General features: G+C 45.5%; 2 protein-coding genes across 12 annotated transcripts in view; both read left to right on the top strand.

Moving 5' to 3' along the window:
- LOC100666482 (general transcription factor II-I) overlaps positions 1 to 17,035 on the top strand; it is a 143,706-nt gene extending 126,671 nt beyond the window's left edge. For 7 of the 8 annotated variants that reach the window (XM_064296089.1, XM_064296088.1, XM_010596321.3 and 4 more), the window contains 16 exons: positions 204 to 275; positions 1,152 to 1,335; positions 1,930 to 1,988; positions 2,403 to 2,477; positions 6,497 to 6,598; positions 7,233 to 7,298; positions 7,626 to 7,809; positions 8,672 to 8,730; positions 9,340 to 9,420; positions 9,863 to 9,946; positions 10,314 to 10,497; positions 11,871 to 11,899; positions 13,710 to 13,751; positions 14,533 to 14,574; positions 15,046 to 15,118; positions 15,926 to 17,035. In XM_064296089.1, coding sequence (XP_064152159.1) covers positions 204 to 275; positions 1,152 to 1,335; positions 1,930 to 1,988; positions 2,403 to 2,477; positions 6,497 to 6,598; positions 7,233 to 7,298; positions 7,626 to 7,809; positions 8,672 to 8,730; positions 9,340 to 9,420; positions 9,863 to 9,946; positions 10,314 to 10,497; positions 11,871 to 11,899; positions 13,710 to 13,751; positions 14,533 to 14,574; positions 15,046 to 15,104 — 1,322 coding nt within the window. In that variant the 3' untranslated portion in view covers positions 15,105 to 15,118; positions 15,926 to 17,035. Of the gene's footprint in view, positions 1 to 203; positions 276 to 1,151; positions 1,336 to 1,929; positions 1,989 to 2,402; positions 2,478 to 4,894; positions 4,959 to 6,496; positions 6,599 to 7,232; positions 7,299 to 7,625; positions 7,810 to 8,671; positions 8,731 to 9,339; positions 9,421 to 9,862; positions 9,947 to 10,313; positions 10,498 to 11,870; positions 11,900 to 13,709; positions 13,752 to 14,532; positions 14,575 to 15,045; positions 15,119 to 15,925 lie in introns of those variants that run through there. The other variant, XR_010323726.1, reaches the window with a different exon arrangement.
- Positions 17,036 to 25,991: 8,956 nt separating this feature from the next.
- Positions 25,992 to 26,298, top strand: part of NCF1 (neutrophil cytosolic factor 1) — a 37,810-nt gene continuing 37,503 nt past the window's right edge. For all 4 annotated transcript variants that reach the window (XR_010323727.1, XM_064296096.1, XM_064296097.1 and 1 more), the window contains exon 1: positions 25,992 to 26,123. Coding sequence is in view for 3 of the 4 variants with exons in the window: in XM_064296096.1 (XP_064152166.1) it covers positions 26,052 to 26,123 (72 nt within the window). In the remaining variant the exon portion in view is untranslated. The remainder of the gene's footprint in view (positions 26,124 to 26,298) is intronic.

The raw sequence follows: 26,298 nt of genomic DNA, 5'->3' as shown, positions 1-26,298 counted from the left end.
TCAAATTTGAATTCTGTCTCCCTGCAGTTCTCGACAAGTGCGGGAAATTACTCCGGGCTCTAAGACTCAAAGTTTTTGTTTTTAAACAAAATTCAGTTAAGAGCATCACTGATCCCTAAGTCCAAACTGATTTCATACGAGCACAAGTAAGAAGCTTTGTTAATTAGTTTGTTTTTTGTTGTTGTTTTTGTTTTGCTTTCTAGTCAAAGAAGATTGGAACGTCAGGATTACCAAGCTACGGAAGCAGGTGGAGGAGATTTTTAATTTGAAATTTGGTAAGTAAAATATAGTGGTTATGTCTTAATTTGAAAACAGAACTCAATGGCCATGTCATGTCATAAAGGGGTTCTAGAAGTTCAGGATTTAAAGAAGGAAGGTCCCAGAAAGTGGATTTTAGTTCTGTTTCTCTGACTAAACACACTGTGTAAAAACTGCACAAGTTACTTTATTTCTCTTGGATTCCGTTTTCCTCTGTGTTAGAGTGGGTGAGGAAGGGAGGAGTCAGCCTCAGCCTCTGTCCTGCTGTTTGTATTTTCTCATCTGGCTAACGCTGCTACAGCAAATAGGTGTCATCATTTAATTCAAGTTAGATTGTTGACAGCTGTTTCTTGGAGTGCTGTGTCAAGTTGAGAAAGATTCTGAGGAAGCTCAGTGGGAAAGAATATTTCAGTTGACTCGGCGTAAAGTCATGGAAAAGGAAGTAAGGCGTGGGAAATGCTAGCAGAATTCCCGGGACTTTCCTGTTCGTTTTTTAATACCCGGCATTGATGGGCTCACCTGAGTTGCCTCACATACAACTCATGTCTGTCCTGAAACAGAAAACTTGCATCTAGATGACAATACAAAGGCTTGGGTCTTTGCCATTTCATCGTGAAATGGCTTCAGTTCATTTCTGCCCAGAGCACAGAGATAATTTTGACTAATAGCATAACCGTCCTTTTGATTTGGAGTGTTAAAATATTCCCCTTAAAAGCTTTTTTTTTTTTTAAGGCTTTTTCTTCAGTTTTGCATAATATACTAAGCAAAATCCCTTCAACATTAAGTGAATATTGCTAGCTTGTGGGGGGTTTTTACATTCTTGAGACTGTAGACGAAAATTAATATCTGTGTAAAATCTTACCTTTCACAAGTTTGTTCTCTTACACTTTCAGCTCAAGCTCTTGGACTCACAGAGGCAGTAAAAGTACCGTATCCTGTGTTTGAATCAAATCCTGAGTTCCTGTACGTAGAAGGTTTGCCAGAAGGAATTCCTTTTCGAAGCCCTACCTGGTTTGGAATTCCACGACTTGAAAGAATTGTCCGTGGGAGTAATAAAATCAAGTTTGTTGTTAAAAAGTAAGTTCTATTCGCCATTGTAGTCGTTTCTCCTCTTTAAAAAATAAAGTCATGTTTCTGTTGAAGTTTTTTCTAGCAAGAACAAACAGGCATGGCTTTGACACCTTGATGAAAAAGCATAGCTCAGAGCTGTGGTCCTGGCATTGTCCGCTGCCTCAGGAAAGCCCTTGACCTGTCCTTGAGTTTCTTCATCGGTACACAGAGAATAGTAACACTCACCTGACCCATAAAGGTGCTATTCAGTTATGATGTCTCTTAGTATCCCTAAATTCTTGCATGGAAAATAGAAACGCAGATCTTTGTCTGCTCTGTTATTCCTGGCTAACCTTGTGAGCCAGTGAAGTACAGTGATTGGATTTCTTATTTACATTCTTAGAGAATTTCATTGATTCAAAAAGCTAAAGTCACGTTAATTTTCTTTTCACGAAAGAAGTCAATTACTCATATTCTTTCCACGACAGACAGAAATGACTGTTGCTCCGCAGGGTGGGCCTGTGAGCGCCTTTATACAGAACGTTGGTCATGGAAATTCTTACTGTTGTGGAGAAGAGCCTTGCATTGGCTCCTATAACTCTGTCTTGATTTTTTCTCTAGACCTGAACTAGTTATTTCCTACCTGCCTCCTGGAATGGCCAGTAAAATAAACACTAAAGGTAAGAGACTGGCCTCTCTCATGCTCTAGCCCGTAGTAAACAGCCTCCATCCCCTTTACTTAAATCAGACTTAACTCATTGCGCAGCACCTTTGTGTGGGACATTCAGTTTGTTTCTTTGGTTTCTTAGGTAATTTGTTTAATGGATCTCTGTATTATTATTATTATTATTTTTTTAACATTTCATTGAAAATATCCCTTTTGCAGTCATCCCTCGTTCATGTTTCCACAGCTTTCTGGGAACTCACAGGGGATTGCACTGCCAGCTTAATTCTTCAGGTGTCTTTGAAAAGAGCCAAACTGTAGGAATTTCAGTTCTCTGCTTGTATAAAGCATCCTATTCTCTCCCCGCCACCCCCCCCTTTTTTTTTTTTTTTTACAGTATAGGAAGGTAACTCTGTGCTTGCTTTTACAGCATTGCAGTCGCCGAAAAGGCCCCGAAGCCCTGGGAGTAACTCAAAGGTCCCTGAAATTGAGGTGACTGTGGAGGGTAAGGCCGCCTGTGGCTTGTTTCTGCAGCTCACCAGGGACATCTTTGTGGGGACAGTTATGTAAATAGGTTTTTACAAAACACCTGTGATAATGTTAGGTTTCTGAATGTTTCTAATTAAAAATTTAAATACATTTAACACGTTGTTCAAGGGGGTGTGTTATAAACTGCCGGCAAGAAATCCCTTAAAATGTTTTTCTTTCCTGGTAATCCAGAGGGGGTACAGAGAGGGACATCATGGAAGGCTTTCTCGTCTCCTTTTTTTCACTTTTCGTTTTCCCTACCCTTGTCTGGAAAGAAAATTTAAGAATGGCTTGAGTGGCAGTAAGTTCTTCCTACACCTCATGTTGGCCTCGTTCTTTCCATTCCTGTAAGGGCTGTAGGATTCTCAGGCTTTTAGGTTCATAGTGTTAAAATTTTTACTAAACAATGTTATAGACAGTCCTCAACCGTTAGGAACGTTTCCTCCCAAAAAAAAAAAAGCCAGTGATAATTTCATGAGGATATTAATTCTTGTCTCATAGCCTCAGTCCTGTGTTAGGAGTTTCTGATACTGCTATTCAGTGGAGAATTGGTCTGCGTACGCCACATCGAAAAGGCTTTATTCAGAAAGGGAAAAGGACAGTTGTAATAGTGGGGCGGGGGTGCTGCTGCAGTAGGAGACACAGTAGTGGGGGGTGCTGCTGCAGTAGGGGGATGCAGTGGTGGGGGGAGCTGCAGCAGGGGTACGCAGTAGTCGGGGGAGCTGTAGTAGGGGGATGCAGTGGTGGGGGTGCTGCAGTAGGGGGTACACAGTAGTGGGGGTGCTGCAGCAGGGGTACGCAGTGGTGGGGGGAGCTGCAGTAGGAGACACAGTAGTGGGGGGTGCTGCTGCAGTAGGGGGATGCAGTGGTGGGGGTGCTGCTGCCATAGGGGTATACTGTAGTGGGGTGCTGCTGCTGTTGAGGGCACCCCCCAGCCCTCAGATCCACAAATGTCTCAAGAATTAGAGGGAGAGTGTTTTTTCTTTTAAGGAGACAAAGGTAAAGAAGCTTAGGAAACACCTGGTGTGGTTTATCCTGAGGCTAGCCTATTCTCCAGGAGGGATCCTTAATTAAGGAGGGCTTAGTAAAAAAAAAAAAAATTTTTTTTTTTTTTCAGTATGCTGGCTCAGACAGGGGTTTGGCCAAAGTTCAGGGACTTGGGAGAAAAACAGAAACTTCACCAAAGTTTGGTTGACAAGCATTTTGTTTCTGATCGATCAGTGGGGACAAGCAATTCAGTTATTTGTTCCTGAGGCAAAGAATGGGAATTTTGAGTATTTGTGTCTGGCCTTGTCATAGGTAAACGAGGAGACCTTGTTGGCTCTTATATAAGCCATATGGAGAAGATGGTTATTTACACGAAGCCACTTTTTAGAGCATGGAAAGAAAGTGGGGGATTCCTTTAACCTTCGCAGTTTTTCAGGATCATAGGATTCAGGCAGAATACAGCAGTGTCGCAGAGAACCTGCTCTCTCCTGTCTAAGGCAGCAGGCAGCCTTGTGTGATTTATGGACATCATACATCAGTTTAATCGCTTCTTTTAAAAACTCTTGGGAATTAAATAGAAAAAGTATTCGATTCTGTACTTTCCCTCTTTTGGATAAGGTCTGAGGAAGCTATCCCTTAGACACAGGCACCATCCCTTCCCTGAAGGAGCCTGTGAATAATTTTAAAGTGCATGTATTTCTAATTGCTCATTCCAGTTTTCCTGTCACTTCTGGGTCTGTTTCTGTTGACTGACTTCCCGCTTCCCCACCTCCCGGATTACAGGTCAGAATTTTCTGCTTCTTGGCATGTTAGGCGAATTTCCTGTTAAGTTTTGTTACGGCAGTTGTGAAATGACTTCTTACTTACAGATTAGCTTAAAGAGATTTGCTGAGGAAGGTCTGGAGTAGCTTTTACTCTGAAACTTAAAAAAAGTCTAATACCGCCCTTAAGACGTGACTTCTGGCATCTCAGTATCTTGTTGTTCGGCAGAATCGCTCCTTTGGAAGAACACAGTGTCATTGGATAGTACATGTGGAGATTGTTGCAATAACGAGTGTTATGTCGCACGTGTGTTTAGCGCAGTGGAACGGAGGCCACTGCGTGGTCTGCTTGCTTTCCCTCCTCTTCTGTGCCTCAGCCCTTGAAACACCCCTGGGTTCAAAGCAGGGGCAGTTGTAGGACCCATCTCATTCGCGTCTCTTCTGGAAGCCTTACCCCAGCTGTCTGTATGCCTTCTGTTCTTGATTTCAGTGAACAGCAAGTTTTACTGACAGTTAATCTAATATAGCCGGAGCCCAGGTGGTGCAGTAGTTCGTCAGTATTTTTTATAATATACACTGGTGATTCGTGGGCTCAGCATACTGGTCTTGATGGTTATACTACTCTCATTGTCTCTGTTATCCTCAGCTAGAGAACTCTTATGGACTCAGTCATCTGAACTACAGGACAAGAATGTTCATATTGGAACCGGGTTAGAATTTTAAGCATATGTAAATTATAAAGCAGCAAAGAAGAAAAAATATTTTACAAAGTAAAAATCAGGGTTAGGTTACCTCAGAGGAAATAAGTAGATCTCTGGATTCTCAGCCTGATTCAGTTTTTCTTGCAGACTCCCAGAGTGCTATCTAGACTTGTAGAAAGGCTTTTGTTCCCAGGGGTGAGTTTGTTTGTGATAAAATATACTATCTCTGGTTAGCAAGTGCCTTCCTCTGGTAGCTTTCATGATGGTGTTAAAAGGGAGGGGCAGCAGATGAGGCCAGACTTCCCAGACACAGAATTCCTCAATCAGTGAAAAGTAGCAGTGGTATTTCTGTACTTTAAGGCCAACAAAAGAAACCCAGAGGCCGTCTTGTTTCGACAGAGCCCGCCAAGGCAGTGACCGTGGTCTTTCAGGTCCAGAAACTAGCTTTTGTTTGAGAGACAAGGACTCCCTCCGGAATGGTTTCTCAGTAACAAGCCTTCACGGTGTACTTAAATATAAACCAGAGTGCCAGCAGAGAGGATGATGAGCCTTGTCCACATAACACTCCTGGTTACAGTGACCAGATGCACTTGTCCCAGGCACGGTGTAGTTTTAGCTGCCAGTACTGTTACTGCAAAGGTCTTCCATGAAGAAGACACAGGAAGTAGACACCTCAGTAGAAAGGTAATTTAAGTGACAGCCGGAGCCTATACAGACATTTCTACACATTGAAGAATTTGACATTTCTGGATATATGCTAAGAATGTTGGTTATTTTCCCAAGAATTAAAAAAAAACTGACACTTAATTTCCCTTTATTTTTGCATCACTTTTGATTTTTATTTTCTATTCTTTAAAAATAGTTTACATCAGATTAAAGTAATAAGCTTATTGTTTAAGCATCAAGTCCTGGAGTTTGTAAGAATTCAGAGAAGTTATGTCAGCTGGTTAGAGAATCCAAAGGAAAGCTTGGCGGTGGAGACAGTGGTACCAGATGCTGGGCCTTCTGTTCCAGGGTTGACCAGGGTTGACAGAAAAATGTCTAAGCAAACGTAGGTAACTGGAAGATTAGGTGGTCCACACGGGCATGGTGGTGAAGTGCTGAGTGAGGTTCGAGTTCCTGGAATCCGCCAGAAAGCTGATTGTGTGGGGAGGAAATGTCAGATTGCAGGATGGAGGCAGAAAAATGGGTGGAGCTTTGTGGAACTGGCAAGCCTGCTCATTTGCATTGTGTATTTTATATTTTTATCCTGTTTGAGGGGAAACCCTGGTGGTGTAGTGGTTATGTGCTACGGTTGCGAACCCAAAGGGTTGGCAGTTCGAATCCGCCAGGCGCTCCTTGGAAACTATGGGGTGATTCTACTCTGTCCTATAGAGTCGCTATGAGTCGGAATCGACTCGACAGCACTGGGTTCTGGGTATCCTGTTTGAACGTGGCTTTACACTTCCCAGTACAGGCTGGACTTAGTGAGGAAAACCGAGAACCCGCAGGCATTACTCAAGCATGATGAAGTGTGTGTGTGAATTTTCTTTTTAATTCTTCTTCAGGCCCTAATAACAACAACCCTCAAACCTCAGCTGTTCGAGCTCCTACCCAGACGAATGGCTCTAACGTTCCCTTCAAGCCTCGAGGGAGAGAGTTTTCCTTTGGTAAATATGCTTTTTACTTTCGTGATTCAGTTTATTTTAAATAAAATAAATTAATAAGAATGCTTTATCTTACCAGGTGTATCGCTTTTTATTTAGTAAGTCAGTATATATTAGCACAGATTATAGAGCCAAACTGCCTGGGTTTAAATCCGACGCCACTGCTTTATAACTCTGCGACCTTGGGCAAGCTGCTTAACCTCTGCGTGCCTCATTTTCCTTAGCTGTGTATTGGGGATAACGTTACTTCCCACCTCCTAGAGTTATTATGAAGATTGTAAAGATCAAATCGTTTAAACTTTGTCTAGCACATAATAGACACTGTAATTGGTTTGGGGAGGGTGGTTTTTACCTTTTTTCTTTTTTTAGTTCATTTTACCATGTTTCATTTATTTGTAGCCAACACATACATTAGTAATATGGTAAACAGTTTAATGATTTACCAGGATTGGAGTAGTTGTCAAGACATGACATTTTTAAAAGCCTTAGGCGTTTTAAGTTTTATATTTCTTAAAGTGAAAAATTAGCTCAGATGCACAGTAAAATAAGATGACAAATCCCTGTCCCTGCCCCTGTCCCTGTCCCTGGATGTGTATCGATAAGTATTACAAACAACCGTCTTTTATTTTACATGCAGAGGCCTGGAATGCCAAAATTACGGACCTGAAACAGAAAGTTGAAAATCTTTTCAATGAAAAATGTGGTAAGTTTATTTTGGAACATTGTGGAAATATTAGGTGGCTTTTGTTCAGGAGGAGAAAGAACAGAGTATGACAACTCATGTTTAAATATAAAACTGTCATTACAAGTGTGGGAGTTTTTGCAGGCTCGAATTTCACAGTTTCTTCCCAGTTTTTGAGCCACCAAAGTATTGAATAAAAGTTACTGTAATTAAAGTGGGTGTGATTTTAGCACCTGCACCGTGTAATTGAAGATGCAGTTTTTTAAAACCTTTATTAGCTAAAACAAGACAAAGTTATAAATGTGGTATGTACGTAAGAAGTGTTCTGTTTTTTCGTGTGTCCTGTAGGTGAAGCTCTTGGCCTTAAACAAGCTGTGAAAGTGCCGTTTGCATTATTCGAATCTTTCCCTGAAGACTTTTATGTGGAAGGCTTACCTGAGGGTGTGCCATTCCGAAGACCATCTACTTTCGGCATTCCAAGGCTGGAGAAGATACTTAGAAACAAAGCCAAGATTAAATTCATCATTAAAAAGTGAGTGAGTTAAAGAAGCCGGGAAGTGAAGTGGAGCAGTCCTGGCCGAGCTGATAAGAAGTTAAATGAAGGGAAGGAAGCAGGATTGGGAGTATCAGAGGGGTAGTAACGTGATGTTGCTAAACCTGCCCTTGTTACGTTTTTGCTGGTGGTGCTGCTGGAATCTGAGCAGCCTTTGGTTTTATAAAGGCGTTTTGCTTCTCCAGCTGACAGATATTTTTAATCTCTCTCCTTTATTTCATTGGGCATCTGTGAATTTGACTAACACTTGAAATACTGACACAAATAGGAATATATGTTGATGCCCAGTAATCATTTGAAATGAACTTCAGGTTTTCATTTCCTTGATGTAAGGCTTACTCCTGAGCCACCCAGCGATTCTGTCAAGTAACCAAAGCTGTCGTGGCCTCGTGACGGCCGCCTTTTGCACGTTAGGTCAGGCTGCTGCTTCCTCCGGGAGGGACTCTTGTTCTTGTTTCACAGCCGCCTTGTGTCTCCGTGCCACATACATGGGGTCGTTCCTGTTCCCATTCCCCAGTCTAGCGCTGGTTCATTCCAGGGTATTCTCAAACCGTGGGAAGATGCTGTTACAGCTTTGTATTGGGGTGGGATGGGGGGGGCTGTCAAAGATGGGGCTGGGGGTGAATGTTAAAATTGCAATTTGTCTTTTTATGTTTGTTTCTTTAGATAATTGTGCCATTTCTGTTCTGCCATTACTAAGAATTGACTATATACTTACAAACAGTTACTGGTTTTTAAATCTTTCATATGTTGAATTGTGTGTGTGTGTGTGTGTATATATATATATGTTTTTTAAACTTTTATTAAAGCGCACATGATGTCTCTCTGTTGTTGTTTGTAGGCCAGAAATGTTTGAGACTGCGATTAAGGAGAGCACCGCCTCCTCTAAGAGCCCCCCAAGTAAGTGTCCTTGCTCAGAAAGCATGCTCTTAGACAGTCGTGTAGAGCAGCGGGAAACAAAGCAGGAGAGCTGGCTGCGAGCGTGACCAGCACTGTGAGGACCCCCAGTGCTGAGTAACTGAGTCTCTGTGTGGCAGTGTGAGGACCCCCAGTGCTGAGTAACTGAGTCTCTGTGTGGCGCTCTGCTAACCACCCCCAGGACCAGAGCACACAGTCCTGCAGGTGGCTTGTTCACATTGGAATGACCAGGCAGACCGTGAAAAGAAATAATCCTGAACAAGACTGAGTTAAAATCCTGTCTTATGTAGCTTGGATTTTAAGCACATCATCCCCCGATGATGATTAATTTTTTAAAGAAATACTTAAAATAGAAAACAAATTCCCAGAAAACCAGAGGTCCGTGCAGTACTGGTTCAGGAGACATGTCCTGAGTGGGACCTTTGGTAATAGAGCGCTCGTCTGAAGTGAGTCTCTAGTCACCTCTTTCTCTTTTTTAATTGTGGTGAAAATACACCAAAACATCAGCCAACACAACTTCTGCTGCTCGGTTATTAAAAGAAGGTTTGGCCATGTTTTCTGCAAATCCTAATCTAAAATTTCTATTTTAAGGGAAAATAAATTCATCGCCCAGTGTTAATACGACTGCATCAGGCGTTGAAGATCTTAACATCATCCAGGTGACGATTCCAGGTGTGCTCGCCCTGCCTCTGTGGTCACGTTTTCTGACATTCACGACAGGGATCACTGGGGTTTGTGCTGATCCTTCAGGGATCACTGCTACTGCCTTTTCCCTGCCCGTGCAGAGGTTGTTAGCCACGTACATGACCCGTCATTATCTCTAGACAACTCCTGTCTGTCAGCTATTGGACTTAGCAGGAGCCTAAACCTGCTGAGTATCCACATGTCTCGCCTGTCATTTAATCTGTGTAAAACAGTAACTTGAAATTCTTCACAACAGGAATAAAGTTGTAGCATTTTCAGTGTGCTGTTATAATTTTAAATGTTTTCAATCTGGATTGGTACAAAAATGCTTAAATACAGAAAAACAGAAATCACATTAAACATACCTGCTCTGGTTTACTTGGAATTAAAAGTGCATTATTACGTTTTGGGTTTTCTCTTAATTTTTAAGATGATGATAATGAGAGACTGTCAAAAGTTGAAAAGGCCAGACAGCTAAGAGAACAAGTGAATGACCTCTTCAGTCGAAAATTTGGTAAGTTTTGCATTTGCCAAGTGCAGTTTGAAATAAGCGAGGCAATTTTGTTTTAATAAGATCTTTTCTATAGATCATGCTTAAGTAATTATAATCTCCATATAAGAAAGAAGCCCAAATGAAAAATAAGTCGTGTGTGTAGGTGGTGGGTTTTTTCAGGGGGCAGGTTGCTAAATATCTTCATAAGAAAACATTAACTGTGTTGTTGGTCAGTTTCCAAGTTGATAAAATAAAGGCTTATATTGTTTGAAGTACAGGAAGACCTTAGTTAACAGTGAAGACAATCTTAATTTAAAATAAATGCTTCCTTTTAAATACCTCATCTTGTGTTAAATTAATGTATGCTTTTATGTTTGTCTCATCACAGGGGAAGCAATAGGTATGGGTTTCCCTGTGAAAGTTCCCTACAGGAAAATCACTATCAACCCTGGATGCGTGGTGGTCGACGGCATGCCCCCGGGGGTGTCCTTCAAAGCCCCCAGTTACCTGGAAATCAGCTCCATGAGGAGGATCTTGGATTCTGCAGAGTTTATCAAGTTCACAGTCATCAGGTGAGTGAGGGTTTCTTGCTCGGCTCCGAGGGCATCTGAAGGTCAGGTGGCTGAGTCGTCTTCCAGGATACAGTCCTGTGCAGTGGTAGAGCCCTCACAGTTTAGTGTAATGAGTGCAATTATTACGATGTTCAATTCTCTTCTCCTGCCTGGGCTGACTTTTTAATCCCCTGATTTTTAAGGAAAGAGCCCTGGGGGTGCAGTGTTTAAGTCCTCAGCTGCTAACTGGAAGGTCAGCAGTTTGAACCTACCAGCCACGCTGGGAGAAAGATGCGGCGTCCGCTCGCGTAAAGATCTCAGCTTTGGAAACCCTGCGGGGCAGTTCTGCTCTGTCCTGTAGGGTCGCTGTGAGTCGGCATCAGTTCGACACCAGCAGATTCTGGTTTCTGAGTCCAGGGTTGGCAAGCTGTGGCCCATGGACCAAATCTGCCTGTCACCTGTTTTATAAAGTTCTGTTGAGACATAGCCTCATATTGTCTGTGACTGCTTTTGAGTTATGATGATAAAGTTGAGTAGTTGTGACATACAGTATGGCCTAGAAAGCCTAAAATAGTTCTTGCTGGCCCTTTAAAGAAAAGGTTTGCTGGCCCCTGTCTTAAGGCATCTCAGCCGGGACTTCAGGTCAGACAGGGATTTGATTCCAAGTCAGCCATTTGTGAGCCAAGTCACTCCCATTTCCTTGTCTGTAAACGAGTATGATAATTGTTCCCTCAGTCCCAGGGCAGGAATGGCTGGATCTGCCCTCTAAGAGCCTTTGAGACTCAAATTCATTAATAGGTGATTGTCACAGTGCATATTCAGCGAGCATCCTTCTTTCCATCCACCCGTGCAAAAATCCCGAGCTGTCTTCACTCTTCTGCTCCAACCCCCAGAATCTTCCTGTCCTAAATCTACTCAGTCAGGTCATTGTCAGGTTCCCACAATCTCAGGAACAAATTGCTAAAGACTGGTGCTCAGAAATTTCTAATGTACTGATCCAGTCTTCCCTCTCAAGGCGCTTTCTCTCCACCACTGGCACGCATCTCCCAGCCCCCTTTCCCTAAAAGCCTGTGTTTTTGTATCATTTCACCAGAGGTCGCTCTCCATGCCCTTCTCAGGTGTCTGGCAGACAACCATCCATTCAACCATTTACCTAGATTTGCTCTATTTTTCCTGTTCCTGATTTTGTTTTCCCTTCATCTTCAATGTAGCATTTTCTCACAGTGTCCCTTTATTGGCTATTAATACACAAATTTCCCATCACATGATAAGGTAACATTTCTCATTCCAGCATGTAAGTGACATGGGTCAAATATTAGTTGAGTAAACACAACATACATGTAAATCCTTATAGAGTAGAAATAAACTGTTGAACCATTTGTTTCTCTCTTTAGACCGTTTCCAGGACTTGTGATTAATAACCGTGAGTATTTTGTGAAGACTTTCTGTTTGGTTTGTTTTGTCTGGTGTCTGTGTGTGTCACAAAAGTAACAGGTTACTTCACCTGAGGCGGTAATTGTGTAGGGCCACTGCTGTAGCCCTCAGTATCAGGCCCTTCCTAGAAGTTACGTTGGACCGATTTCTTAACTTAAATCTTTGGTTTACTTTATTACAACGTGATAATGAGAATAGCACCCACATGGGGGCGTAGAGTGTTTTTAGTGACTCGGCATATGTAAAACGCCTGACATAGGGGTCAGTGGGCTCCTGCCTGTGTGTGTGAATGAAGTATTAGAACACAGCCGCGCCCGTTTGTTTAAAGACCCAGTGGAGTAGTCGCAGCAGAGACCAGGTGGCCTGAAAAGCCTGAATATTTACTAACCTGGAACAGTGCCTGGCTCAGGCTGTGCTCGGTAAATACAACCTGTGGTTGCTGTTGTTATTACTGCTCCCACCGCTGCCGCCGCTGTTATTACCCTTCCTGTTATTATATAGGAAACCCTGGTGGCGTAGTGGTGAAGAGCTCGGCTGCTAACCAAAAGATCGGCAATTCGAATCCACCAGACGCTCCTTGGAAACCCTATGGGGCAGTTCTCCTCTGTCCTGTAGGGTCACTGTGAATTTAATGACAAGAGGAGGTCATTCGGTGTGGTTTACTTGCGTGTGTCAGTATTTAAGCACGGTGCCTGGCACATATTGAGCACTCAGATATTGTTGAGTGAGCCAATCTAAGTGGCCTTCTATTTCCCTAGTGTTCGTATCATTTTAGGTAGTATTTTGAACAAGTCTTAGTTGTGCTGGCACGTTTTATATTGTTCTATTAACATTAAAAACTTAGAAAAATGAAAATCTTTCTCTTCTGACACCTTCAGCATTCCAGTAAATTTCATTTATTTAGTCTTTTTTTCCCGTTAAAATTATCGTTCCAATTCTTTAAAATCCGCTTACATTTAACTACCCAACTCAGCTCACTCAGTAGGAAGTAAGCTGCATGAGTTTCTTGCTCAGTGTCCCTTGACCATTGAGCGGAGAGCCCGTGGCTCCGGCTTTGCCCCTTGACCTGGGAAGTCACGTAGTGATCACACCTGCCCTGGAGGGTTGTTCCTGTCTGCCTCCTGCTGTTGACCCTGTTCTTTGACCTTCACTCTTGAGTGTCATGGGTTTAGTTAACATCTCTCCTGCCTCAAAGTTCTGAGATTCAGGGTTTATCCCCAAATGTATTTGTTTGTGCCCTAAACATGAGGTGAGTTCATTTTTTTATAGTTCCTGGTTTTAGTGAAGCTTCTCATGCAGCGTCTGTCTTGGCAGGTGTCTCAGTATCTGGGAACGTCAAGAGGGGCCTACCCTCCTTCATCGAGCTTCAGCCGTTTTTGTGACACTGAGTTTAAGCACACTGGGGAACTTGTGTCGTTTCAAGAAATCCCGTGCTTTATTTATCCCAGTTCATTGTCTTCTATGCAGTGTTCTTTTTTTATTTATCCCAGTTCATTGCCTTCTGTGCAATGTAAGTTTTAGTTTCCAAAGAATGTTACATTCTAAGCCGACCTGCCCCTAAGTTTATGTTTAAAAGGTTAAATTTTGTTCTTCCTCAGGTACAGTGGTCTATGAGATAGATGCGTGATGATGACTATTAGTGATTCCAAATGTTCGTCCCATTCTTGGGGATAAAGAAAAGGGTGTCTGTTACGTCAGGCTTGGATCATGAGGATACAGAATATATATAAAAATGCTTTTCAGATGGGACAGCATGTCATTAAATTATTATCATTTAAACTAACCTGCTTTATTTTCAGAGTTGGCGGATCAGAATGAGTCAGAAGGCCCAGTGATACAAGGTAAACAGAACGTTGTGGAAAGCGGAAACATCCCTGCCTGTGCCACTGGCCACATACCGTTTGTGGCCTCACGTGCTTACACTTCCCAGCCCTGAGGAGGCTCAGTCACAAGGCGCACACACACTCCATCTTGGTCTCTGCGACTCCATACTCGGAAGCCTTATAAACTCAAGCTGTGGGTCCCGACTGAGAATTGTGGGACACATACCGCTTGATCCCACAGCTGCGTGTCAGGCATCATGTCAGGAACCCCAAGACTGCTGGTGTAGAGTGAAATGTCAGAAGGGTCGACTCTTTAACTTCAGTCTTTTGCCCTTAGTCTCTAATGGTTGCTTTAGACGTGAGTTACTGAGCCAAAGTTGGGTTGGTGTTTCAAATTGGTTAGAAATGTGGTTTTAAAAACCCCGTAGAAACACGTGGATAAGCCAGCTGAGCCTTTGTTTTCTTTTCACTCTAAAAATCATGGAAAGTAATGAAAGGCTTTTACGCAACGGGAGCCCACAGAGGAAGAAACAAAAAACATGAAGAAGACACTTCTTGTTTTCATTGTAGAGATGTATTAAGATTGTATGCTAACTAGTGTATTTCCAAAAAGTGGAATTTCCAGTGTACAGTTGCGTAATTGTGTGTTCTGTGAGTCTGTGGCCTTTGTTTGATCTTAGTCTTACGCTTTGTTTGCAACACCTGGACAGCCTCCTCTCTTCTCCCCTCCAGGCTCTTTAAATAATTTAAAGCACCTTGTGTGAGCTGTTCAAGTAAACCTTCTTGTGTTTCTCTTTAGAATCAGCTGAGCCAAGCCAGTTGGAGGTTCCCGCAACAGAAGGTAAAAGGATAGTTTGGTTGTAAAAAACAAAGCAAAACAAAACTAGAGGTCCTTAAAACTTTTATTAGGACAAAGGATTAATTGTGTTTTTAAAACCGTTTGACTAGAGCTATGTGGTGGTTTTGTTCCCTTGTTTGTAGTCCATACAGAAACATTGTATTCAGAGATGGCTCTTGGGTTCCTTTGCTCCCTTTTCCTTAGATGACTGGCAGTGAATTCTAGAACAGCTCAGGGACTGCTATATAGCATGGGTAGTATGTGTCCTTTAAATACAGATAAAGAATATGTCTTACTTTGAAAATGTAAGTAACAAAATGTAGAATTTACTGCTAGAGAAATACTGCTGTCTCCCAGCAAATGTTACCATTTTAAGTATCTCGTAATTCTTAGTTAAATCTTTTCTCAGTAGATAGTTTGATATGCAGGTTTGCATTAATAGTATAATTACTCAATACCCTTTTGCCTCTCTAGAAGTAAAGGACACTGATGGAAGCTCTCAGATCAAGCAGGAACCGGACGCCACGTGGTAGACTCTTCCCTCCAGGTAAGTCAGCTTTTGTGTCCATGTGCCAGGTAGTGTCCCTCTACACCCACCTGCCTAGTCACTAGTTACTGTGATTTCCCTCCTTCTGCCGTAAAATGGCAGCCCCGCCTTCAGGGGTGCAGAGTCCAAGTGTAAGGCTTCCTGATGGTTTGAGCTAGAGCATTCAGTTAGAAAGATTTGTCCTGAATGAATACATGTCTCTCAGTCAAAGATAGAAAAGCACTTTTCCCTTAAAGGAAAATGTTCTTGTTTTTCTTTCTGTTGAGCAGGGTGACCTTTTACCCTGCTTTTGGGCCTCGCTGCAAGTCAGTATCTATCGTTCCACAGACTCAGTGTTTCCTAACCATAATAATAGGGTTTGTCGATTCCGGCTCAGCTGCCCCAGCCCACTGTGCATCGTGCACAACTGAGTTACAAGCCTGATTGCTGCAGACTTCATGAACTTGGCCAGGCTGTTGACAGGAGGGGTAGCAGTAGACCAGGAGTGGGAAAGCCCCGGTCACACGTCCTGTCTGACCTTCCTGAGCTTGGCCATCCGGGACTTTAGCGACAGTTACGGCACACAGCTGGACGTTGGTGGGCTGTGGTCTGTGCTGGGCAGTGGATCTTCTGTGCCGCGACTTTTGTTACACCGGGATTTACCTTGTACTGTCAGTGGGTGGACTTAAGGTTTCCTATCGTTTTATGACTACGTGTGAACCCAAGTGGTTTTGATCAAAATTTGACACTTAAATTGGGCCTTCGTGAATGTTTCGTTCCTATAATCGGGCTAACCTGTTCACCTGTTTGTTTTCTCCCCCATTTCAGCCTAAAGCATCAGTGGTCGAGAAGAGCTTTTGGACCGATAACTGCCCGAGCTGTGTAATATACTTGTATAACAGAAATACCTTCTATACAAACCTTTTTTTCTACTTTTAGATAGAAATGTCTACTTTTTCAGCAGTTCTGTGAATTGAATTAAAGAGCAGCGTGACTGTAGATTTGGAATGGCTGTTTACTTGGGAATGTATTATAAGGATTTTACAGCAATGCTGGAAAAACGACAGGGAACATGACAGGTTCTTTGTGTATCGGCAGAGCCCTCAGCCACGGGTTTGTGTTCCCATCAAGTGAAGAGCTCTCCTCCTGGGACATCTCAGCTTCTGCAGCGAAGAAGACACCTGTGATAGTTCAGTTCTGTAGTTTTTTCTATTTGAAAAATCACTTAAATGATCCTTTGTTCACGGTTCTTCTCAATGACTGAGTGAACAGTTAGTATCTGTATATTTGACTAAACCTTTTCCTAAGCTATCTATCATGGTTCCTATGTTTTTTTATCCTAATTAAAAAAAAACATCTGGCTCACCTAACAGTCGGTAAGAGGTCAGTACCTCGCGTGTGGGTTATAGATGAATAACAGAACTTCTTCCACTTTGATTTTTGGCCAAATAAAGTGCATGGTGTATCAGAAGTTCAAGGTCAGGTGTGAGTATTCGGGGAAGCTAAATGACACTAAAGCCTCACTGTCATGTAACCAGCCTCTCGTGGCATGGAATTCTTTGGAACACTGCTCCAACTTGGGTCAGGCTCAAGGGTTTTCATCGCCTTAATTATTTTATATTTCTCCTTGTAACACTGAGGCTCCGGTGTGGGGAGGAAGGGGTCAATAAGCTAATTCTACACCCTTTAATATCTGTAGGCGAATCTTACCTGTGTTGAGATTTCACAAACAATGAAAGTTGTAAAATACCAGCTATATGAAAAGCTAGAGTCTGTGATGGCATAGAGTTTTCATTAGCTTTATCACTATTCACCACGGAGAATTATATTACATGGTAGCAGAAATAGGCATTTTTATGTGTTGCTTATATTTTACCTCAAATTAAATTGTAGATATAGGGTAATAAATAAAATCCATCCATGCCTTTCACACACTAATTCATTTCTTTTTAAAATGTGTTCATGATTCTGTTTCGGGAGGCTTTTGGGTGGCTTGGTGGTAGGTGGAACGCTGGCAGTGTTCAGAGCTTGGGTGCCTCCTAAAAACACCACTGCTCGTGGTGTTCCTGAGACCACTGTGTTTATCTGGTCTGAGCTGGAACCCTCAGCTTTGTATCTGTGACATGTCACCTGTGCGGATGGAGAGCAGCTGAAGTGTGACTTGGGGTCAGAACTCCCTCCCCCAGTAGAGCACCTGCATAAGCCCCTCACACCTAGAAACAAGCTGGCTGTAGGTTTCTTCTCTCCTCCCTCCTGCTGGTGTGCGCTCAGGGAAAGCAAAACGAACTCTTCTGGAGCTGCCAAACAGCACGCAGAGGCGGCGGCTCGGCAGGGGAATCCTGTGGTTCCCTTAAGGTGTCCTTAAGTCTTGCTCCTTCACTCTCATCTCTGTGCCATCTGCTAGAGAGTCGTATCCATCGAAAGGCTGGTTTTAGAGGGAATTAAGCTCTTGTATGTAACCCTTTATGCAGCCCTTGTTTTAACACAAGTTTTGTGCAGTTATGGAACCAGGGAGGTGTATTTATCTCAGTGTCCTGTCAGGATAAGTGTGTAATTCCATATGTGTATGTATGTATGTGTACACACACACAGTGAACAGTATATATGAAAGCACTCGTTTGAATGTTCTCAGATCTGCCCGGTGGATCAGTTTCTGTGTCCTGAAAAAGCAGCACAGGGTCAGTCTGCTTCATCTTCCTTGTGGTAACTTTTTTAGGCTTGAGGAGTGCTCTCCTGTCTCATCCTCATCTCCTCGAAGCTAAACAGGCCCAGTTTCTTACAGAAATTTGAGCTCAGACCAGAGGGCGCTGTCGGTGCGTCCGTCTTCCACTGGATGAACGTGGAGGTGGAAGTCCCAACTCTCAAACTCTCACAGTCCTCTGAAGCCGTGTCCCAACCTCTGCCAGCAGTTGGTAAAGAGTCGCTGTAGCAGCAGTGTTTCCTGGTGGGGGAGGACTGCCTGACCACGCTAACCCCCAGTCAGCAGTGGCAAAGTTAACCCTGCGCTCAGGGCCATGGACCCGTTAAAAATAGGTGACGGTGAAGCCCTTGCCTGCTTAGTCGGAGCCCAGTAACATCTACAAGAAGAAACCTTCAGCTACCTGCTCTGATTAGTGGCTCATTCTTGAATGCGCAGCTAATAAATAGCATGATTCTTGTGGGGAGGGATGGTTAAAGTTACCTACTAAAATACTAGCTCAGTAAAGACTGGATTGAAAAATACAATAACAGCTGGTTCTCGTTATTTACAGTAACTGTTCTGTAAAGTTCCTGTGAACACTGAATTGGTCAACCTCAGTTGAACGTTTCTCACCGCCCTGTGTATGCCCCTGTCTGCCTTGGGAGTATTTTCAGTGAATGGGTGGGTTTGTAAATACAGAACCCACCGGGAATAATGGCTGTTGACTACCATTCACATAGGCATCTTCAGGAATTTCAATGTGCTTGCTTCTTCTGGAACAACTTCCCAATTCAAGGTCAAGCAATTATTTTACCAGGCAGTGTTGTAGAGTGACAGGGAACAGACTGTGACCATAGTATCCAAACTCTCACTTCTGGACAGCCGCTGCTGCTGTAGCTGTCGGGCGCCATCGAGTCGGTCCCGACTCACAGCGACCCTATGCACAACAGAAGGAAGCACTGCCCGGTCCTGTGCCATCCTCACAGTCGTTAACACTTGAGCCCATTGTTGCACCCACTGTGTCGCTCCATCTCATTGAGGGCCTTCCTCTTTTTCGCTGACTCTCTATTTTACCAAGCGTGATGTCCTCCAGGGACTGACCCCTCCTGAAAACACGTCCAAAGTATGTAAGGTGCTGTCTGAGCATCCTTCCAAGGAGCATCCTGGTTGTGCACATTAACACCCCAAGCCCTGGTCTAAATGATTTCAAGGGACTTGGTTCGCTGAACCGTCAGTGGGCAGATGGCTGTCACACGCCAGATGGGTGTCTCCTCCAAGTGCCCTGTTGGACACCCGCCATCCTAAGTGGACGCCCAGTTTCTGGCCTTGAATTTTGGAGATATGTTCTCCTGTGGATGTGGAGGGAAGGAGGGCAGGGTTTTAGAAATTGAGATGACCTGCTTGTTGGTTTCTTTGATGTAGCCGTCTTCCCTGCACTTCTTGGACCTGGCCTTGTCAGTCCAGTAGCATGACCACAGGTGGGGCAGTTTATCCTGTGTTTGGACTCAGTGTTGCTTTCCTCTGCCTCTGACATTTGGGCCCTTTTTCTTTCCAGAATGTGGTAAGAGGCTCACCAGTTGCCTATACTTCTACTTTGTGGCTGCCAGTCTTGACTCAGAGGTCAGAATTGAAAGCAGCTTGTGGCTGGTTGTAGAAATCATGTGTCCCCAAGTCTGCTGGGCTGGTGACAATAAACAGCATGTGGACCTAGCCTGGCTGTTCCAGAGGGACTTCCTCACCACAGGACTGGGTTAAAGACAGCAAAAAGGACTGAGTGGCCTGTGGTTTTCCTCCGCGTCCCTCCCAGCAGTGTAGTGATGTTGGTGGCTCCTTCCACCCCACCTCCCTACCCAATATATCTTGTGGTTTTATTTGGGGAAGTATGAGGAAAGTTTGAGCACTGAAAACAAGCTGTGATACAACACCAGTTTGTAAAGGTGTTTCCTGCCCAGTTTACTTCTAAGAAACAGTAGATGCCTGACAGGTATCATGTACCCTCACATCTGTTCGGGATCCCAAAGCGGCACGTTTAAAGCCTCCGGGAGCCCAGTCAGTAATGGGCAGGATCAAAGACCAGGCCCTCAGCAGCGCCTGAGGACCTGGACAGAGGTGGCTCCTGCCCACTTCAGCAAAGGAACCCTGGGCCCACCTCCCAGAAGCTTGATTGTTACAGTTTAGATGGTCTGTGTAAATCCTCAATCTATGGGATCAGTGTTCTGTAACCTAGGACGTTTGTCCTCCCCGCTATTAAAGTCCTCCAGGAAAAGTCCTTGAGTAAAGACATCCAATGTAGGCATCCAAGACAGCAGTGTGGAGCAGACGACCCAGTGTGTTTGGGAAGCTGCAGCAAGTGCTAAAGTCAGCCGGCCTCGAGTGGCCTTCATGAAACAAGCATCAGGCCTACAGGATGCGGTGGTTGGTCCTGGTGCTTGATGGAAGATGGGTTCCCCAAGTCTGCAGTCCCCTGCCCCCAACAACCCCAGGCCCTGTATCTGCCCTGGGAAGTGACTTAGGCACCTCACCTCTACAAGTACCACGCTACCCAGACCAACTGCCCCCTGACTTCTCTGCTCCTGTGTGTCTGCTGGAGAGCTGGTGACTGGGTCTTGAGGCCCATTGTTTCCCTGGGATAAGTTTAAGCCACCAAAACCCTTTGTGGCCGCAGCATGCTGCTAATTAAAGGGGTTGGTTGGTGAGCTTTGAATAACCAGGCGATTCACCCAGGCCTAGTCAGAACAGTGTCAGCCTGGAGTGGGCTGAGGGCGGACATAGGCCAGTGCCTGGGATCTCCCCAGCCCAGGTGGGGTCTGCTAGGAGAGGCCCCTTTCATCAGACAAGTGTGGGCTGAGGCTCACTAGGTGCTGGGAGCAATGGCAGGCAGACCAAGCCCTGCCCCGAGGACTCAGTGCTGTCCTCAGGCTGGCCTGTCCGGGACCGGGACAGTCATGGTTCCTGAAGGTCATCCCCCTACGCCCCAACCCACTGCTCCAGCCCACACAGCCCTGGGCAGAGCCCGATCCAGGCTGAGCTCTACCTGCCCCAGCCCAGGGCTGCACAGCCCTCCCACAACTCTGCCGAGAGTCCCCAACCTGTTACTGGTCCCAGGGACTGGCCCAAGGTCTGGCGTGGTGATCTGGCTGCTACTTGCTCAAGACAGGGCAGCAGGAAGGGCTTAGGTTACATGTGGGGAAGAACCGCCCCATAGCAAGAGCTAATACGTCCCAGCCCAGGACAGAAAACCCCAGAGGGCATAGCCCTCCTGGGCCTCACACCCTGGCACGGATGCTGTCCTCACACCTTGTTGCTGCTGGTTGTTTTCCTGGTGAAGCAGCTGGCCAGCTCAGCCCATGTGGGGAAACCCAAGTGCCTGAGGTGGGAGAAGGTGGCATCTGAAAAGAGGCCAGGATTGGGAAGTCTAGCCTCCCCTGCAGCCTGGCCTGACAGGAGAAACTCAACTCCTTCCTTTGGAGCCTTCATGGAAGACTGGCCCCTCCCTCGTAAGCCCCACACACCGTTCATTCGTGCCCATGTTCAAGAGCAAGACGGGGTGCCCAGTGGTTCAGATCATTAGCTTGAGATCCAGACTGGGTTCGAGTTCCACCTCTGCCCTACCAGTAGTGTGGCATCCTGCAACTTATTTACCTCTGTGCCTCAGTTTTCCCATCTGTAACGTGGGGGTAATAATAGAGCCAACCCGATAGACTCACTGTGAGGGTGAAAAGTGATCATAAATACAAAGCACTTTAATAGTACCTCACACAGGGTGAGTCCTTCCTGTTAGCACTCAACAGAAGGTGGGAGGATTCAGGGCTCTGGTGTTATTCTAATATCTGGCGGATGGCTATATTCTAATACCTGGTGGTGGTTGTATTCTAATACCCGGGGGGTGGTTGTATTCTAATACCCTGGTGGTGGTTGTATTCTAATACCCAGGTGGTGGGGTAGTAGTAATCTAATACCCTGGGGGTGTTTATATTCTAATACCAGGGGTGGTTACCTAGATGTGTATAATAATTACACTTTTATAATAGTTAAGCAGTACATTTTTCTTCGGTTTTCTATATATTTCACAATAAAAGGGCTTAAGAATTTGTATCCTCTGTTAGTGTATTTTTCTATTCGTTACCTCCTTCATTTTTGTTCATTCCTTTTTTTCCTTAATCATTCAGTCACTCACTTGCTCCATCCATGCTTTAAAGTAAATGCTACCTTCCTGAAGGTCCATCTGAGGTCACACCTGAGTGCAGAGGTGCTGGACTGCCGAGTCGACTCAGGGACCTGGGGGCCCAGCTGAGACCCACAGCTCAGCCTCCAAAGGACAGAGCAGCCTGGCCAGGCGGTTGCACTGAAGTGGAAAGACCGCTGGAGGAGGGGCAGGGAGGAAGTGCCAGGGGCCAGTGACCCTTGCCCAGTAGGGTTCTGTTTGCCCCCACCGGCCCCGCCAGGCAGGCTTCCTCCCCCAGCCCTCTGCAGGCCCAGGCCTGTCTGGCCAGGTGGGCAGCAATGGGAGGCTGGCCTCCGTTCTGGGACCTTTGAGGCAGCCTGGTTTGGGACAGGAAAGACCAGAGACAGGGAGGGGACCCTTCCCAAACGGCTGGTCAGATGCAGACACCTCGGCAGAGTGAGCCCAGTGCCCCGTGCTGCCAGGGGTGCCTCCAGAATCCTAGTCAAGAGAGCAAGGATACGCATCAGGTGACCCCACTGTGAGCAATTGTTTTAAGCTCCCTTGTGGATGTAAAACAACCCGACAGGAAAGCATCCCCGCATCTTCTGTGTGTGGGACTGGATTAATTCTCAGAAAGTGGGTGCACCATGTAGTCAGCCTCCTCATCACTTGCCATATCCTGCCTCTCCGGTCACCCGCATATCACCCTCACCGCCATCGTCAGCACCCTGCCTTCCGCACCACGGATGGGCTGTGGCAGATTCCTGAAGAAGTGCTGTGTGCCTGGAGCTGTTCCCTGCCCTTCGTGTGGTGTCCTGTTGAATCCACCTGTCCTGTATCATCCACGGAAAGGACCAGAAAAAGGGCTTCCAGAGCTGATCCCACTCCGAGCTGGTGACGTCCAGGGACAGGGAAGAGGCGGTGAAGGGGGGCTTCTCACTCCAAGTGTACCTATCAAGAGACTGTCTCAGAACAGAGGGAACGGACCCTGCATCTCTTGATAATAAAAACCGGGAACAATGGGGACCTTGACAGAGTTGTGTTAGCTGTCACAAAACAGTATGTCTCTGCCCCCCCACCAGACCCCAGCCCTTGCCCCCCGTGTTCTGGGGTCCCTACGCTCTCAGAGCAAGCCCTCGGTGTGGGCCACCTTTGCCATCTCTCAATCTCGTCCACTTCTTGCAGTTGCCCATCTGGGTCGCAGGCTGTGTCCTCACCTGGGCTACCAGGGGGTGCAGAGGTGCAGGACAGGCCTGCCAGTGCCGTCTAGTGTGAGGCCACTTGCCGCGTGACCTGGGCCGAGTTCTACAACCTCAGAGCCTCCCAGGCCTCTGGGGAAGCAGTACTATCTGCAGCTTTAAGTGAGTTCATGTCACCAGCTCACTGCCTTACTGTTTCCACCTGCACGTCTGCACTCGCTGCCATACACCTGCCAGCTCCCCCTCCACTGGCTTACAGCTCTGCACCTCCCCTCTTCATTCCAAATACCCTTCCTCACAGACCTGATGGCCCCATTTCATCCAGGAAGGAACAGAGTCAGCTCTAAGGAGCGATTTCCTGAAGGCAAAATCAGAATTTGAACTCAGGCCTCGCTCAAGTTTTATACCACGTCAGTCTCAGCTGCCACGCCAAGTCAGCCACTTGAGGCTGCACGTATAATCCCATGGAGGCTGCCTTTGCTCAGTGAGCCACTCAGTCAGGGTCCAGGTATTGACGAAGGGCCACTAAGTGCCACACACTAGTTCTGGGGCTGGAGCCCTTGTTGAAACAGGCCAAGTTGTTTCCTCAGGAAGCTCAACCCTGGTAGAGAGAGACTAGTGAGAAAAAAGTCTATATATAGATATAGATACTACTGATAAAGATCAAAGACTACAGGCTTCAGTATGGATTACACCTCAGCATAAAACAAAAATACAACTGGAAATAAGCAATATAAAAAATACATATATCAAAAAAATAATGGCGAAAAGATTGACGTTGTGAAGGATTTCATTTTACTTGGATCCACAGTCAACACCATGGGAGCAACAGTCATGAAATCAAAGGATGAATTGCACTGGGCAAATCTGCTTGAAAAGACCTCTTTAAAGTGTTAGAAAGCAAAGATGTCACTTTGAAGATTGAGGTGCATATGACCCAAGCCATGGTGTTTTCAATCCCCTTATACGCATGCAAAAGCTGGACAATGAATAAGGAAGACTGAGGAAGAATTGATGCCTTTGAATTACGGTGTTGGCAAAGAATATTGAATATACCATGGACTGCCAGAATGACTATGGATAACACTGCGACGAATGGGAATCCCAGAACACTTAATTGTGCTCATGAGGAACCTTTACATAGATTAAGAGGCAGTTGTTTGGACAGAACAAGGGGATACTGATTGGTTTAAAGTCAGGAAAGGTGTGTGTCAGTGTTGTATTCTTTCACCATACCTATTTTTTTTTATTTAATCTGTATGCTGAACAAATAATCCGAGAAGCTGGACTATATGAAGAAGAACGGGGCATCAGGACTGAAGGAAGACTCATTAACAACTTGCGTTATGCAGATGACACAACCTTGCTTGCTGAAAGTGAAGAGGACTTGAAGCACTTACTAATGAAGATCAAAGACCACATCCTTCAGTATGGATTACACCTCAACATAAAGAAAACAAAAATCCTCACAACAGGACCAATGAGCAACATCATGCTAAACGGAGAAAAGATTGAAGTTGTTAAGGATTTCATTTTACTTGGATCCACAATCAACACCCATGGAAGCAGCAGTCAAGAAATCAAAAGACACATTGCATTGGGTAAATCTGCTGCAAAGGACCTCTTCAAAGTGTTGAAAAGCAAAGATGTCACCCTGAAGACTAAGGTGCGCCTGACCCAAGCCATGGTATTTTCAATCACATCATATGCATGTGAAAGCTGGAAAATGAATAAGGAAGACTGAAGAAGAGTTGACACCTTTGAATTGTGGTGTTGGTGAAGAATATTGGATATACCACGGACTGCCAAAGGAACGAACAAATCTCTCTTAGAAGAAGTACAACCAGAATGCTCCTTAGAGGCAAGGATGGCGAGACTGCATCTTACATACTTTGGACAAGTCATCAGGAGGGATCAGTCTCTGGAGAAGGACATCATGCTTGGCAGAGTACAGGGTCAGCGGAAAAGAGGAAGACCCTCAATGAGGTGGACTGACACAGTGGCTGCAACAATGAGCTCAAGCATAACAACGATTGTGAGGATGGCTCAGGACCGGGCAGTGTTTCATTCTGTTGTGCATAGGGTCACTGTGAGTCGGAACCGACTCGACGGCACCTAACAACAACACCACCACAAGAATTAATGAGTCTGTCTTGGAAGAGGTACAGCCTGAATGCTCCTTACAAGCAAGGATGTCACATATTTTGGACATGTTATCAGGAGGGATCTGTCCCTGGGGAAGGACATCATGCTTGGGGGAAAACCCTCAAGGAGATGGATTGATCCAGTAGCTGCAACAATGGGTTCAAACAAAGCAATTATTCTGAGGATGGCACAGGACCAGGCAGTGTTTTGTTCTATTGTACACAAAGTGGCTGTGAGTCGGAACTGACTCCACGGCACCTAACAACAACAGCCTGTAGAGATATGTCAGTCATAATAGGTGCTCTGGAGAGAAAGGAAACGGGTGGGAGGCCTGAAGTGCTGGATGCAAGTTGTCAAGGAAGGTGGTGTTTGAGCAGAGACCTGTGTGTGGAGAAGAGGGTCCAGGTGGACAGCAGGTGCGAAGGTCCTGAGGAGGGGGAAGGCAGCGTGTTCCTGGAACAGCAGAGAGGCTGATGTGGCCAGAGCAGAGGGAGCCAGGGGGACAGGGTTGGAGATGACACCCCCTCCCATGGCCACGAGGAGGTCTAGAGCGTGCTCGGCCCTCACAAGTGTACGTGAGGCCCCCTGCTCCATGCCTGGAAGCCTGAAAACTCCCCAGAAACTGAAAGGAGAAGCGGGGCCCTCCCCTGTCTGAGTCCCTCCACCCCCCACTCTCCCCGCAGAGATGACTTCCCCTTTTCGGCGCATTTAAGGCCTGGTGAGAGCAGCCTTAAGCAAAGCAGCCTGCAGCCCCGCAGCCCCGCCATGGGAGACCTTTTCATCCGCCACATTGCCCTCCTGGGCTACGAGAAGCGGTTCGTGCCCAGCCAGCACTATGTGAGTACAGGGGAGCCCCTCTGCAAGAAGTCCAACCACCGAGGGTGCTCCCGGGTGGGGTGAGGACTAAGGCAAGCGGCTCCCGTCTTTGAGCCTCAGTCTGCCCCTCTGGCTCCGCGGTGGATGTGGACCCTTTGAAAAAGATGCTGGCTCTGGCATCCAGCCCCTCCCCAGC

This window comes from Loxodonta africana, chromosome 12, assembly GCF_030014295.1.
Source record: "Loxodonta africana isolate mLoxAfr1 chromosome 12, mLoxAfr1.hap2, whole genome shotgun sequence".
Classification (NCBI taxonomy): Eukaryota; Metazoa; Chordata; class Mammalia; order Proboscidea; family Elephantidae; genus Loxodonta; species Loxodonta africana.
This window is presented reverse-complemented; position numbering and strand designations above follow the sequence as displayed.